Here is a 14688-nt window from a genome sequence, read left to right as displayed (position 1 = left end):
AGTGTTTCGTCGATGTATTGTCGTGGAGATAAAAGTCACTGTGAATGCCCATTTCGCGTTCTCGACTCTCATTTTCAAGAGGATATAGTATCCGAGGTGGTTTAAAATACAAATCCGTGATCCACAATAGAAAAAGGAGAGAGTGTGGAATCCAATGAGCCAGCTTGTACCTAAGTTACGGTCAGAGCGAAAAAAGATATGTTTTGCACTGCATTCTAGTCATTCACTCTAACGTTCCTCATCCACGAATCTTTCGTCCTCGCTCAAATTAATGGGGTAATCGTCGCTTTCTCTGTCCGAATCGCTCTAGCTGCATTGAAAACAATAGGAAAATGTGGGGAGCCTTTCAATTGACTACGTCACGCTACTTCCGGTAGGGGCAAGGCTTTTTTTTATCAGATACCAAAAGTTGCGATCTTTATCGTCGTTGTTCTCTACTAAATCCTTACAGCAAAAATATGGCAATATCGCGAAATGATCAAGTATGACACATAGAATGGATCTGCTATTGCCGTTTAAATTTAAAAAAATAATTTCAGTATGCCTTTAAGTCTTAAGTTGTTGTAAAGTTAATGAAAAAATCTTAAAGCATTGCAACTTTTGCCACAGCTTTTTGAAAATGCTGCTGAGAAATTGGCCATTTTAGGTCGCAATAATGACGCAAAAAAAAGCTTGTGGAATCCTGGAGGGACTGACTTAGGTTCAGTGAAAACTCTAAATTGTAAATATGAGTGAATGGTTGTCAGTTTTTGTTTCACACTTGTATTTGACTAGTAATAAGCAGAGGTGTGGACTCGAGTCACATGACTTGGACTCGAGTCAGACTCGAGTCATGAATTTGATGACTTTAGACTCGACTTGACAAAATGTAAAGAGACTTGCAACTCGACTTAGACTTTAACATCAATGACTTGTGACTTCACTTGGACTTGAGGCTTTTGACCTGACATGACTTGCTACTTTCCCCAAAACCCAAACCTTAAAAAGTTATTTGGGAGCGCTCCGTATCTTTCATTTTATACGTCTGTGTCTATAAGCGTGTGTGCTGCTTGTCAGCGTGTGTGCTGTCAGTACAACAGCCAATCAAATTAGATCTACGTTGTTTTCATCACACAGCTCTCATCCAATCAAATTGCAGGACAACCACCGAACATGAGTTGTCAAACAATGCGGCAGTGAGAAACAATTATGCCAAAGTTGGTTTCGTTCGGGTATAAAAACTACGACTTGGTCAACAAAAAACGAATTGCTGTATGCAAATCACGCAGTTCGAATATTACAGACAGAGACGCAACAACTTCCAACTTCGTTCGACATTTGAAGTTGCACAAAGAAGGGTAAGTTTTGAATGTAAGATAACGTTTATTGGCTAAGTAACATGACTTTTATTTGCTGTGTAGTTAAGTCAGTGAGGCTGTAAACTCACTGCTAACGTTATAACCATAGACATCTTATAAGGGTACGCAACATTGAGCGCTACTGCCTACTGGCGCAGACGAGACGCGGAGCCGCCATCTTGGAGTGGTGATCCGCTCCACTCAGTGCAATTCATTTGGCAGGAGCAATGAACTGTCAGAGCATTTAATTCATCTTACCTCACTGAATACCACTGATTTTCACGCGTTTTTTTGTCATACGTGTAGCTATGATAAAGGACACATGTTTTGGCGTTTTTATTATTCATAGTTTGCTTAACAGTAATATAATATTCTTATATGCTATAAGTGACCAGACGTCCGAGATCAAAACTGGGAATATAAGCCCAGAGAAAGGGGAAAAAAACGGTCAGCTATTTTTAAGTTGAAGAAACAATATGATTAGATTATATATACATGCGTATATCCTACATAAACAATGTATGAATACATTAGATATCTATATATTTTAGGGACCTATACACTGTAACTCTGTTGCTGCAGCAGCAGAGAGTTTATTCTGTTTTGACACTTTGTATTGATATTTTGTATTACATTCTTCCCTTAAATGATAATGTTTACAGTGATTGTTTTATATCTATTTTTAATGTATGTCGCTTTGGATAAAAGCGTCTGCCAAATACTTAAACATATATAAACACCTGAAAGTCTTTATATCAGCTAAAACCACCAATCTGTTTCACTGGATTCAGAATAAAACCAAATTATGTCTTACCCAACAACGTTAGTATTTGAATATTGTTACTTGAAGACTTATTCCTGGTTACAATTATACTGTTAAGAAAGTATTGTCTTATACTTTGCCTAAAATGAGAATGCATCATAATCAGTGGCGGCTGGTGAATTTTGTTTTAGGTGGGGCTGAAAGTTTGTAAACCAAACCCCTGTAGGGGTGTCATCCTCCCCCAGAAGATTTCTTTGTGATTCTCACATACAAATATTGAAGATCTTTGCTCCTTCTCAACTTTGTGGTAATGTTATTTTCATAAAATACAACCAATAGTATGTTAATGTTTGTTTTTGCAAATGTGTTTATTCTGTAAAGGAATGAGTTAAATGTTTAAAATTGTTTAAACTATTAAAATGACTGGTTAATAGTGCTATTATGAATTGCAATGTCAGCACTATTTTTTTTTTCCTGCAATTTCAAATGCACTTGTTTTAATAAATAAATACAGCGTTTTAAAAGCATACACAATCTGTGTAAAAATATTAGTCTGTGGTTAAAAGGACTTGAAAGGACTCGAAACTCAAAATGCAGGACTTGGGACTTGACTTGAGACTTTCTAGTCTTGACTTTGGACTTGCCTGTCTTGACTCGGGACTTGACTCGAGACTTGAGGGCAAAGACTTGAGACTTACTTGTGACTTGCAAAGCAATGACTTGGTCCCACCTCTGGTAATAAGCTATATAACATACCTCCATGTATAATACTGTATACACACTTCCTAGTAAAATGAGTGAAACCCAATGATACCTGAACAAGTAGCAGCAAAAGATGAAGCTGAGTATGAGAATAAAAAGGCCGATGCCCAGAATGATGATGTAGACGTTGAGCGGCAAATGGAAGAGCTCTTCAGATGTCATCTTGCAGGGGGGGTTCTGAGTTCTTCTATTCTAGGTCACAACGGCACCCTGAAAAGATGGGGTAAAAGAGAAAAAGTAAACTTGAATAGCATAGAATAAAGTATGAAATAGCATGGCCATATTGTACTGAGCAGCCTGGGCAGAGATCTTGATATTTTGTATGGTAATTTCAATAAACTAACCTAATGTGCCTTGCATGTCATCGTGAAAAATAGTGATAACATAAAATAAATATGCATATTTATCCATTAAAATGTTATACATGTATTTTCTTTATGATACTAATAATTTTAAACACGTTCCCTTTTAGCAGAGTTTGGAACGTGTCATGGTTGTATTGGTCTTGACCCTAGAACGCAGAGACTGTAGGCAAAGTGAAGGTAAAAAGTATTTTAATAACAAAATATAGTGTGCAAAATAGACACATCAAACATAGGGAAAGTAGTGCTGCATGGAGGTTTAAAGCAAACAAACAAAACAATGATTGACAGGGCTGGCATGAACTGTATCCTGATTGGCAACCAGTAACAGGTGTGTTCTAATTGCCAAACAGGGACAGGTAAGGAAGCCGGTGCTCAGACTGGGCAACAGTTGACAAAAGGAGGAAGTGGAACTGAAACTAAGAGTGCTGGAAAGGAAACAACACAAAGTACAGGAACATGAAAAAAGTCCAAATCTATCATGACAAGTCATGATATTTTCTTAAGTAGAACTTGCTGAATTTACACACTTCCTGATCAAATACCCTGTACAGGGCAAAATCCTTAAATCAGTATGGCCGCTACTGTAATTACGCAAACCTTCATAAACTAGGTTGAATGTTGCACTTATTATACACTAAGACTTTCTACAGTCCGTGCAATTTATTTAAGGTATGTGTGACATCATTATTCTTGCTATTGGACAATAAACTGCAGAGAAATGCCAAACAGTACGTTAAGGGGGTGTATGTGAGCTGGCGGGGAGGGGCCTTGCCGCTGCCATCTTTCTCCTCGAGGCAGAGCGCAACCAAAAGAAAATGAGAACTTTTACTATAAAATAACACCTTTTCTTGGAAAGAGTCAGGTGCATGGACTTTGTATTCAGATAAACGTAAGACTACAAATTACTTTCAGTTTTATTCAACAAAAAACAATTCAATGTAGTGACTTTATCTATTTATACTATGGAGTAGGGCTGCAACGATTAGTCGACAAATGTCGACAATGACATTTGTCCCCAACAATTATATTTGTCGACAAAAGTCGTGACGTCATCACTCGTGTTTTTCCAGGCGGAAGTGAGTCACTCGCAAAAACAACGCCAGTGATAACATGTAAAGTTTGAGGATATTTCCTTATTCTTGTTAAAAACATGAATACCTTGCTTATTTTGCAAAGCGGACCTTGTTATTATGGCAGTACATCTGTGATACGTGAGTATTTAAAGCGGAGACATGATGTCGGACGTATGAGGGGGGGTTCCGGTCTCAACCTCGGTAAGAGTGTTAGCTTCTACCTTGCGAGCAAGTTAACAAAAGTGAGACGAAGTTGTGTGAAAAAAAACTTTAACTATCATTTGAGCTCAAGTCAGCCAGCTAAACTTTCTCTACGTCAATTCAAGTAATTTTTAAAGCAGCGTCAATTTGCAATGCCAAAAAAAAAAAGAAGCACTTTAACAAACGCGAACTGAACGAACTGACAGGCACCAATGGGGAGGTATCATAAGATTAAACATACAATCTATTAAATAGCCAACATTTTAATAATTAATCAAAGAATAATTATACACTGTGGAGGGGGGCGTGGCCTGCGGACCTGCAGCGAAGCGGGGTGTGCCAGGACCGGCTTCGAGATCAGCGACAGGTGCGTAGATGGCCCACCTGAGCCTGCTTGTCTAATCACCTGTCGCTCTGTTAAAAGGCAGCAGCCGGGGAGTAGAGGAGCAGGGGCGCCGAAAAGGGGGGGTAAAGGAGACAGAATCTAGGGGCCCATGATGGAGGGGGGCCCAGAGAGGCCCCTAATGATGATGAAATTATAATACAGAAAAAATAATGACACTAAGATATTAACTAACATATAATCACACGTTTTATTTTCCATGTCCTGGTAACAATACCTTTATTTGTTTTGGAAGCATCAACACATGCAGGGTCCTCCCTTCCCCCCCTCTATTTACGTAATAATGGTTCAGTTCGACTGGATCAGCTGCAGGTAGAGCACCGGTGATTTGTCACAGACAGCGCCACAGCGGTAGTGATGGGATCGGCAGTTATTTTGACTGTACTGAATCACTAGAATCAGTTCCTTAAATTAATTTGTTCAAAAAATTCGTTCACCCCCCCCCCCCCCACCCCCCAAAAACATTGGGGGGGGGGGGGGGGGGCGTGCGTAGTACAGACAGTACAGTGCCGACATTCGCGCACTGCGTAGGGACTCGCGTTAATCTAACAACAACAACAGTTGCAGTAGAAGGGATAATAATAATAATAATAATAATAATAATAATATGAATCAGAATTGATCCCCAAGGAGAAATTTATTTTTGTTACAATAACTGTGTAAATAATAGCCTATGTATGTGTACATACATTAGTTATTATTTTTATTTTAAATCTTCTCAAAACAGCCTGCTTACACTTTACCCCCCGCCCCTGCTTTCTGTCTCCTCTACTAGTCTACTCCCATTTTCTTTTCATGTGGCTTGTTTTCATGGGATCGGCAGTTCTTTTGACTGTACGAATCACTAGAATCAGTGACTGACAACGCCACACTGTGGCCGCAGTTCATTACGTGTACCGAATCTCTTCTGCAGTTCTTTTGACGGTACGGATCACTAGAATCAGTGACTGACAACGCCACACTGTGGCCAGTTCAGTACGTGTACCGAATCTCTTCTGCAGTTCTTTTGACGGTACGGATCACTAGAATCAGTGACTGACAACGCCACACGGTGGCCAGTTCAGTACGTGTACCGAATCACGTCTGCAGTTCTTTTGACAGTACGAATCACTAAAATTAGTGACTGACAACGCCACACGGTGGCCAGTTCAGTACGTGTACCGAATCACTTCTGCAGCAGCAGTACAGTTTAATTGCAAATCAGCATTATTATCATGATGATGATAGCTACTAAACAACAACAACAACAACAGTTGCAGTAGAATGGATAATAATAATAATAATAATATGAATCAGAATTGATCCCCAAGGAGAAATGTATTTTTGTTACAATAACTGTGTAAATAATAGCCTATGTATGTGTACATACATTAGTTATTATTTTTATTTTAAATCTTCTCAAAACAGCCTGCCCTACACGTTACCCTCCGCCCCTCCCCCTCGCGTCGCTGCTGCTCAGCCTGCAAGGATTTTCTTTAACTTTATGTGTTGAGATAATGGGGACGTGTGTTTGTTTTCATGTGGCTTGAGTCAACATTAGCCGTTAGCTTGGAGAATGAATGGAGAACGGATGCCAATGGCATGAAACATATGCCCGCGACGGGGGGAGAATCACTCGCGGCATTGGGGCAAGCGGAGCAGAGAGCGAGAGCGTTGACGTTCACTGAGTGATTCATGTCGTTAATCCGCGGTGAACGAATCGTTCGCTCAGTCCCTCCCCCCGCCCTCTCATTGGCTGCGTCGTTCGCCGACGTCGAGGGTTCAGTGAGTCACAGAATGCGCCAGTTCCACTCATACCGGCATGGTCGCGGCGGAGCTCAACTGAACTGAGAAAGGAACGAATTAGTTCATGAAGTGATTCGGTTCAGTACGTTCACTCAAAAGATTCGTTCTTTCGAACGAATCGTTCGCGAACGACACAACACTACACAGCGGGCAAAGTGGAGGAGACAGCAGTATGCCTCAAAAATCAGGCAGCCAAAAAAGAAAGGAAAAGAAAATAAGAGAGGAGAAGGAGTTGAAGGGTCGACAATATGTCACCCAATATTTCCAAAAAAAAGGTGGGTTTGTTAGCTGTGGTGGAAAGTTATGCATATTAACTTTGTCCCTGTCTGTGGTAATAAGCTAGCTCACTTTTCTCACCATGTTAGCTCAAGAAAACTCTGGATTTTTACATTTTACTGCTATATTAGTTAAATAATCAATCCAGTCAAACATTTATCAAGCTGTTCTTATTCAATAATAGTTGATCTCCCCTCTGTCAAAATGATGCCTCATTCTGAACAGAGTCAAGTGCACCAGCAGCAGCAGCAGCCTGTCAGCCCCCAACTCCCCCTGCCCCTGAATCAGCCCCAGTGCCCCCACATGAGGAAGGAGGTGAGCAGCTGAGAAAAGTTGAGCAAGGACCAGTGATTGAAAGGTTGCAAAAGGAAGCTTGACTCAGTCTGCAACGTTATATTATATATATATTTACCATTCTTTCATATATTAAGTTCTACTTAAATGATGAGAAATCATATATGGCCATTTTGTATTCTGATGGCGTTTTTGTTTTTGCTGAGATTTTTTTCTCTCCACTGATTATAATAGCTATTTTTTCATGGAAGAGTTTAATTCCAATTCAAGAATCAGTGGTGCAGCAAATAAATGACTCAAAATTAATTCCATTGTAATCAGAGTGCTCAGTTCTTCCCCTACTGTACATGTCAACTGTGATGCTGTTCTTCTTTCAAAAATATGGTAATGATAGTCAAAAATACCATTAAAATGCATAATTGTATGTAAAATAGCATCAAAAAATGTTGCTGCTGTGTTGGGGGCCCTGTAAAGATTCTTTTCATGGGGCCCAAAATCCCTAGCGGCGCCCCTGGAGAGGAGAGTTGGAGTTGGAGCACGAGCAAGAGCGAGACAGACAAACACAAACCCATTGCTGAAAAGCCAAGACAATTTATTGAAAAATAAACAGTATTGTAAACCTGGACGAGACTGTCATGTCAGTGCTTGGTGGTCCGAAGAACCCGGAGGAGAGAAACCTCTACATACACATTGAGTCTATTAGAGTGCTAAAACTGCCAAGAGTTAATCAATAGTCAATAAACCAGTGTGCAGCTGTTTAAACATCACAAAATGCTTTTCTTTTTGAGAGAGTTAGATTGTGTGTTGTTTGTTTTTATTGCTGCTATTTTAACTGGGTTTTAAAAAAATACTTAAACAAGGTTAATTGTTTTTATAGCATTTTGTCTTTCCTGTCTTTTAAATGGACAACATTGTATTAGTCATTTTAATTTTTGTAACAGCACAGTTACAGTATAAATAAATATTTATGAATGAATTAGTCACCTTTGTTGTCCGTAAGCACATGCCTAAAATAACGTAAGCTGCATTTAGAAGTCGATGGAAAAAGTAGAGCCATTAAATGTGTACGCTTTATTATCTGATTAGTCGACTAATCGTTAAGATAATTGTTGACTAATCAAAATAATCGTTGGTTGCAGCCTTACTATGGAGTATGTTGCTTGCAGTTCTCTGCCAAAACGGAGCCATGTTTTCCTAAGAGGGAGCAACCACAGCAGTAGTTGAATAGCTATTAACTTCCTGTGTAGGAGTAGTTAACAATGGCGACCGAAGCACCATCCAGATCTAATGAAACTAATCAATGATGAACGATCAGCAACTTCATTGCTCTGAAACCACTCATATGACTGCTTGTATTTTCCTATTGCCTATTTTCTTTTCCTGAGACGCTCTTCATGTTGTGTCATTGTCTTTCCAAAAAATAGTATTTAAAAACGAGTAGAGGTCTGCATCGCTGTTGACGCAAGGATAGAATTTTTGGGAGGTTTAGATCAAGGAGGGAATTACAGTTGTACCTCAGCTTACGAGCACGATTCGTTCCACAACCTAGCTATTAACTCTGAACACTTGTATCTGAAAGCAGCCCTGTTCATTGAAATGAATTGAAATTGATTGAATTGCTGCTACCAAAACAACTGAATTTTAACATGGAACATGACTTTTAAAATGAAAAACTAAAATATTTTTGAAATACATTACAATAGCATTTACTACTAAACAACTACAATAGTTTTATTTAATAATGTAATAATTTTGTTCAGCGTTTACCTGCTTGTTACAAGAAACTTGTTTTCATAGAGCTGGCAACAATGTCTCCGTGAAGTAGCAATAGAAACAACAAAATTGCTGTTTATCTTTCACCCAGATGCGAGTGAGACTAAAAGTCGGTTAACAACAAGTGATATGAATGTCTGCGTACCAAAGGTAATGCTCAAACATCCAGTTTGTTAAGTCAGGACAAGACAGAACAAACTGAAACACGGAATCTGCAGCTTCTCAATATTTTTATGGATAAATGTTCGTAATTTGGGCTTGTGTGTGGCTTTTTCTACTGCCATCAGGTAGGACATATACAAAAATCAAAACTGCAAAGGAGTCGGTGCCTCGCCACATGCCTCCGATCGACCATGCCTGTAATTCAATAAAATTAATTGCAACTGTGTTTTTCAATACCTGTAAGGAGCATATTATAGGATTTAGAGTATTAATATAAGCATTTTAGTGCTTTTTATGAGTGAGTCCATTATTTACTATTTGTTGTCATTTGCTGGAGGTCTTGGAACGTAACCCCAGAGAATAGAGGGTATCTAAGAATAAGCTTCTCCCACAAAACATTTGTGGAGTTAATCCTTTAGTTGCTCACTTTGCTATTGGCGCTCTGGCCTGTTTTGCAGAGATTGTGAAATTTTGTATGGAGTCATGTACAACAAATTAGTTATTGTGGCCCTGACAAAAATCATGCATCTCTGACCCAAGGAAGCCAATGTAGCGCAACTCTTTTAGAATTGTTTCAGTCTCCCAGGCCAAGTTTGACAATAGTTCTCAAACTTTTAGACCTTATTTCTTAGGCTGGGGTCAAATCCGTACATGATAATTGTTGATCTAAAAATTACCATGCCTGATGACATGGTGCCCCTGGGACCAAATCCGGTCCAGGAAGGACCATACCGGCCCCCAAGTTAATTTCAAAACTCTGGAGACAAACATTTTTGCAGCAAATTACTAAAAACAGTAGCATTCTCCTGTTGTAAAGACAAACTTGTAAACACATTGACCTTTAAACTTGCTAACAAACGTAAAACACTGGGGTCCAAACATGTGATGTACATAACTGAGGCGTTCCTCAAGGCACCCATGAGTCCTCTCCTTTTTGGCAGTTACACGTTGTTTTCGTAATGTGATCTATGTAACTAAGGTGTTGCTGTAGCGTTTACTTTAGATGCCGTCAGTAATTATTTGTTCAACTTCTTTAGTTATGCTTGTGGTGTTCCTCAAATTAAAATTTTAGGTCCTTTATTTTTCATCATTCGGGCTATTCAACTGGTGGCACAACATTTCAGTTCATTTTTAAAGAGAATTATTCAAAACACTTTAGTGCTGTCATAAATGATCTTTGACTAACTTTTTGCAGAAGGACCTTAAAAACAGCAGAGCATGCTTCTAGCTCTGACAAAAATAAATAGACCAAAATCAAATGTCTACAGAATATACATATAAGACTAACAGTGAAGGGAGAAGTTCGGCCCCCAAGTCTTTAGATTTCAGGAAAAACAATTTGAAGATCTCTATGGTGTACTGAACTGACCTTTACTACCTGGGCCTACTGGCGTTGTTTTATAACGAATCAGGTCCTCCCTTAGAGGTTTCAGTAAAGAAAATAAGTGTTCCTATTATTATACAAAACATATTTTGCTAGTAACTTGAGTAACTTGAACACAATCATAACGACAGAACGGCATTTAAATAAGAAAAAGAAAACCTACCGTTACACCTCTGGATGAGTGGCAACAAATGTTGATGGCAGAGATGTGAAAAACAGACGTAGTGACCTTTGTCTCTCCAGCAACTTGGGAGTGACTCTTACATGGAACAATTAGCTGTGGTTTGATTTGTCCTGATGAATAAAAGGTGCAGTCTGTCCACTTCTTGTTAGTTGTGAGCACAGACTCACAATTTCCTTAAGAAGGCATAACCGACTGCTTATTTGTCCTCCAATGATTCAGCCAAAAGATGTGACACAAACATCCCCCTTAGTGCACAGAGGATGGAACAAGAGTCCTCAAATGTCTTCCTGCTGGACACCGACAACAGTCTTGAAGCTTGAAAAGAAAAGGATGCTCATGTCTACAAAGAAGAATACTCCAATGGTCATCCAGCGATGAAGCTGTACAGTAGCTGAGCAGTACCTGCGTTGTGCTTTGTCTCCCACTCAAAACATTGTCACGAGGCTCTCTCTCTTTCTCCCCCTCCTTCTTTCTCCTCTCCTCTTTTAGATCTCCACGTCGCTTGTCCTCTGTGAAAACCTGCCGTGGCCAATTATGGAGACACAAAGGGAAGGGACATGCATGGGTTCCCCAGCAGCAGCAGCAGCACAGGCAGCCAAGCAAGTAGCCTCAGTGTTCCTGTGGAAAGCAGCACTTCATCTCTTCGTCTAAAGTCCTGCTGTTGGGACACAGCACAAGAAGATAATGTGGATAATGCTGATTTCTCACATCAAGGCTTTCGTTCCTTACGTCGTTGTCGCTCGTCTTACTTCTCATCTATGGAGCTCTCAGTTTGTAAACAGATCCACGCTCATGTGATTCGCTGTCTGCATCCCAACTCTGTTTTCACTGCCCCCTCCTTCCTGCTTCCTCCTGCTCACTGCCACCCTTTGGCTTTTTTTTCCCACCTCCCCCACTTCCTTCTTCTTCCTTTGCAGCTGCAAGCTATTATTGAAGTATCACTTAAGAAGACGTACGTGGAAACAGATTGCAATCTAGTCGTCACACAGAGGTGGGAGTAAGTCAATGTATTACAAGTCTCAAGTAAGTCTCTAATCTTTGAGCTAGAATCAAGTCACTAAACAAGAAAGGTCAAATCAAGTCTGGAGTATTTTTAAGAAAGATCAAGTCAAGTCTCAAGTTGACCGATTTTTTAGTCTTTCCAAGTCATTGACATTGAGCTAAAATAAAGTTCCACTTATCTAACCCTCACAATGTGTTTGGGCCTGCCAGGTCTGTCCGGCATCCTGGGAACGTCTGGCAGTCTCCTGTCAGAGAGAGTTTCAATTCCCACCTCCGGAAGAACTTTGAACATGTCACGAGGGAGGTGCTGGACATTGAGTCTGAATGGACCATGTTCCGCACCTCTATTGTCGAGGCGGCTGATTGGAGCTGTGGCCGCAAGGTAGTTGGTGCCTGTCGTGGCGGTAATCCTTGAACCCGTTGGTGGACACTGGCGGTGAGGGATGCCGTCAAGCTGAAGAAGGAGTCCTATCGGGTTCTTTTGGCTCATAGGACTCCTGAGGCAGCGGACAGGTACCGACAGGCCAAGCGGTGTGCGGCTTCGGCGGTCGCAGAGGCAAAAACTCGGACATGGGAGGAGTTCGGGGAAGCCATGGAAAACGACTTCCGGACGGCTTCGAAGCGATTCTGGACCACCATCCGCCGCCTCAGGAAGGGGAAGCAGTGCACTATCAACACCGTGTATGGTGAGGATGGTGTTCTGCTGACCTCGACTGCGGATGTTGTGGATCGGTGGAGGGAATACTTCGAAGACCTCCTCAATCCCACCAACACGTCTTCCTATGAGGAAGCAGTGCCTGGGGAATCTGTGGTGGGCTCTCCTATTTCTGGGGCTGAGGTTGCTGAGGTAGTTAAAAAGCTCCTCGGTGGCAAGGCCCCGGGGGTGGATGAGAACCGCCCGGAGTTCCTTAAGGCTCTGGATGCTGTGGGGCTGTCTTGGTTGACAAGACTCTGCAGCATCGCGTGGACATCGGGGGAGGTACCTCTGGATTGGCAGACCGGGGTGGTGGTTCCTCTCTTTAAAAAGGGGAACCGGAGGGTGTGTTCTAACTATCGTGGGATCACACTCCTCAGCCTTCCCGGTAAGGTCTATTCAGGTGTGCTGGAGAGGAGGCTACGCCGGATAGTCAAACCTCAGATTCAGGAGGAACAGTGTGGTTTTCGTCCTGGTCGTGGAACTGTGGACCAGCTCTATACTCTCGGCAGGGTCCTTGAGGGTGCATGGGAGTTTGCCCAACCAGTCTACATGTGTTTTGTGGACTTGGAGAAGGCATTCGACCGTGTCCCTCGGGAAGTCCTGTGGGGAGTGCTCAGAGAGTATGGGGTATCGGACTGTTTGATTGTGGCGGTCCGCTCCCTGTATGATCAGTGCCAGAGTTTGGTCCGCATTGCCGGCAGTAAGTCGGACACATTTCCAGTGAGAGTTGGACTCCGCCAAGGCTGCCCTTTGTCACCGATTCTGTTCATAACTTTTATGGACAGAATTTCTAGGCGCAGTCAAGGCGTTGAGGGGATCTGGTTTGGTGGCTGCAGGATTAGGTCTCTGCTTTTTGCAGATGATGTGGTCCTGATGGCTTCATCTGGCCAGGATCTTCAGCTCTCGCTGGATCGGTTCGCAGCTGAGTGTGAAGCGACTGGGATGAAAATCAGCACCTCCAAGTCCGAATCCATGGTTCTCGCCCGGAAAAGGGTGGAGTGCCATCTCCGGGTTGCGGAGGAGACCCTGCCCCAAGTGGAGGAGCTCAAGTACCTCGGAGTCTTGTTCACGAGTGAGGGAAGAGTGGATCGTGAGATCGACAGGCGGATCGGTGCGGCGTCTTCAGTAATGCGGACGCTGTATCGATCCGTTGTGGTGAAGAAGGAGCTGAGCCGGAAGGCAAAGCTCTCAATTTACAGGTCGATCTACGTTCCCATCCTCACCTATGGTCATGAGCTTTGGGTTATGACCGAAAGGACAAGATCACGGGTACAAGCGGCCGAAATGAGTTTCCTCCGCCGGGTGGCGGGCTCTCCCTTAGAGATAGGGTGAGAAGCTCTGCCATCCGGGGGGAGCTCAAAGTAAAGCCGCTGCTCCTCCACATCGAGAGGAGCCAGATGAGGTGGTTCGGGCATCTGGACAGGACGCCACCCGAACGCCTCCCTAGGGAGGTGTTTAGGGCACGTCCAACCGGTAGGAGGCCACGGGGAAGACCCAGGACACGTTGGGAAGACTATGTCTCCCGGCTGGCCTGGGAACGCCTCGGGATCCCCCGGGAGGAGCTGGACGAAGTGGCTGGGGAGAGGGAAGTCTGGGCTTCCCTGCTTAAGCTGCTGCCCCCGCGACCCGACCTCGGATAAGCGGAAGAAGATGGATGGATGGATGGATGGATGGATTATCTAACCCATGATCTGACTTTAAAGTTAAGTTAAAGTACCAATGATTGTCACACACACACTATGTGTGGTGAAATTTGTCCTCTGCATTTGACCCATCCCCTTGTTCCACCCCCTGGGAGGTGAGGGGAGCAGTGGGCAGCAGCAGTGCCGCGCCTGGGAATCATTTTTGGTGATTTAACCCCCAATTGCAACCCTTGATGCTGTGTGCCAAGCAGGGAGGTAATGGGTCCCATTTTTATAGTCTTTGGTATGACTCGGCCGGGGTTTGAACTCACAACCTACCGATCTCAGGGCGGACACTCTAACATGTGTATCTATCCATCCCATCCATTTTCTACTGCTTGTCCCTTTCAGGGTCGCGGGGAGTGCCGGAGCTTATCTCAGCTGCATTCAGGTGGAAGGCGGGGTACACCCTGGACAAGTCGCCACCTCATCGCAGGGCCAACACAGATAGACAGACAACATTCACACTCACATTCACACACTAGGGCCAATTTAGTGTTGCCAAACAACCTATCCCCAGGTGCATGTCTTTGGAGGTGGGAGGA

The 14688-nt window shown here is 42.6% G+C and overlaps 1 protein-coding gene across 4 annotated transcripts in view; it reads right to left on the bottom strand.

The window, feature by feature from the left end:
- LOC133657473 (RING finger protein 122-like) overlaps positions 1–14688 on the bottom strand; it is a 41795-nt gene that overhangs the window by 18219 nt on the left and 8888 nt on the right. The window contains exons 1-3 of one of the 4 annotated variants that reach the window (XM_062058834.1): positions 11165–11580; positions 10742–11102; positions 2915–3072 (exon numbers count right to left, since the gene is read on the bottom strand). In XM_062058834.1, the coding sequence (XP_061914818.1) occupies positions 2915–3024 (110 nt within the window). In that variant the 5' untranslated portion in view covers positions 3025–3072; positions 10742–11102; positions 11165–11580. Of the gene's footprint in view, positions 1–2914; positions 3073–10741; positions 11581–14688 lie in introns of those variants that run through there. The other 3 variants (XM_062058833.1, XM_062058832.1, XM_062058835.1) reach the window with 3 other exon arrangements.

Source organism: Entelurus aequoreus, linkage group LG09, assembly GCF_033978785.1.
Source record: "Entelurus aequoreus isolate RoL-2023_Sb linkage group LG09, RoL_Eaeq_v1.1, whole genome shotgun sequence".
Taxonomy (NCBI): Eukaryota; Metazoa; Chordata; class Actinopteri; order Syngnathiformes; family Syngnathidae; genus Entelurus; species Entelurus aequoreus.
Note: the sequence above shows the minus strand (reverse complement) of the source record. Positions and strands in the feature narration are given on the sequence as shown.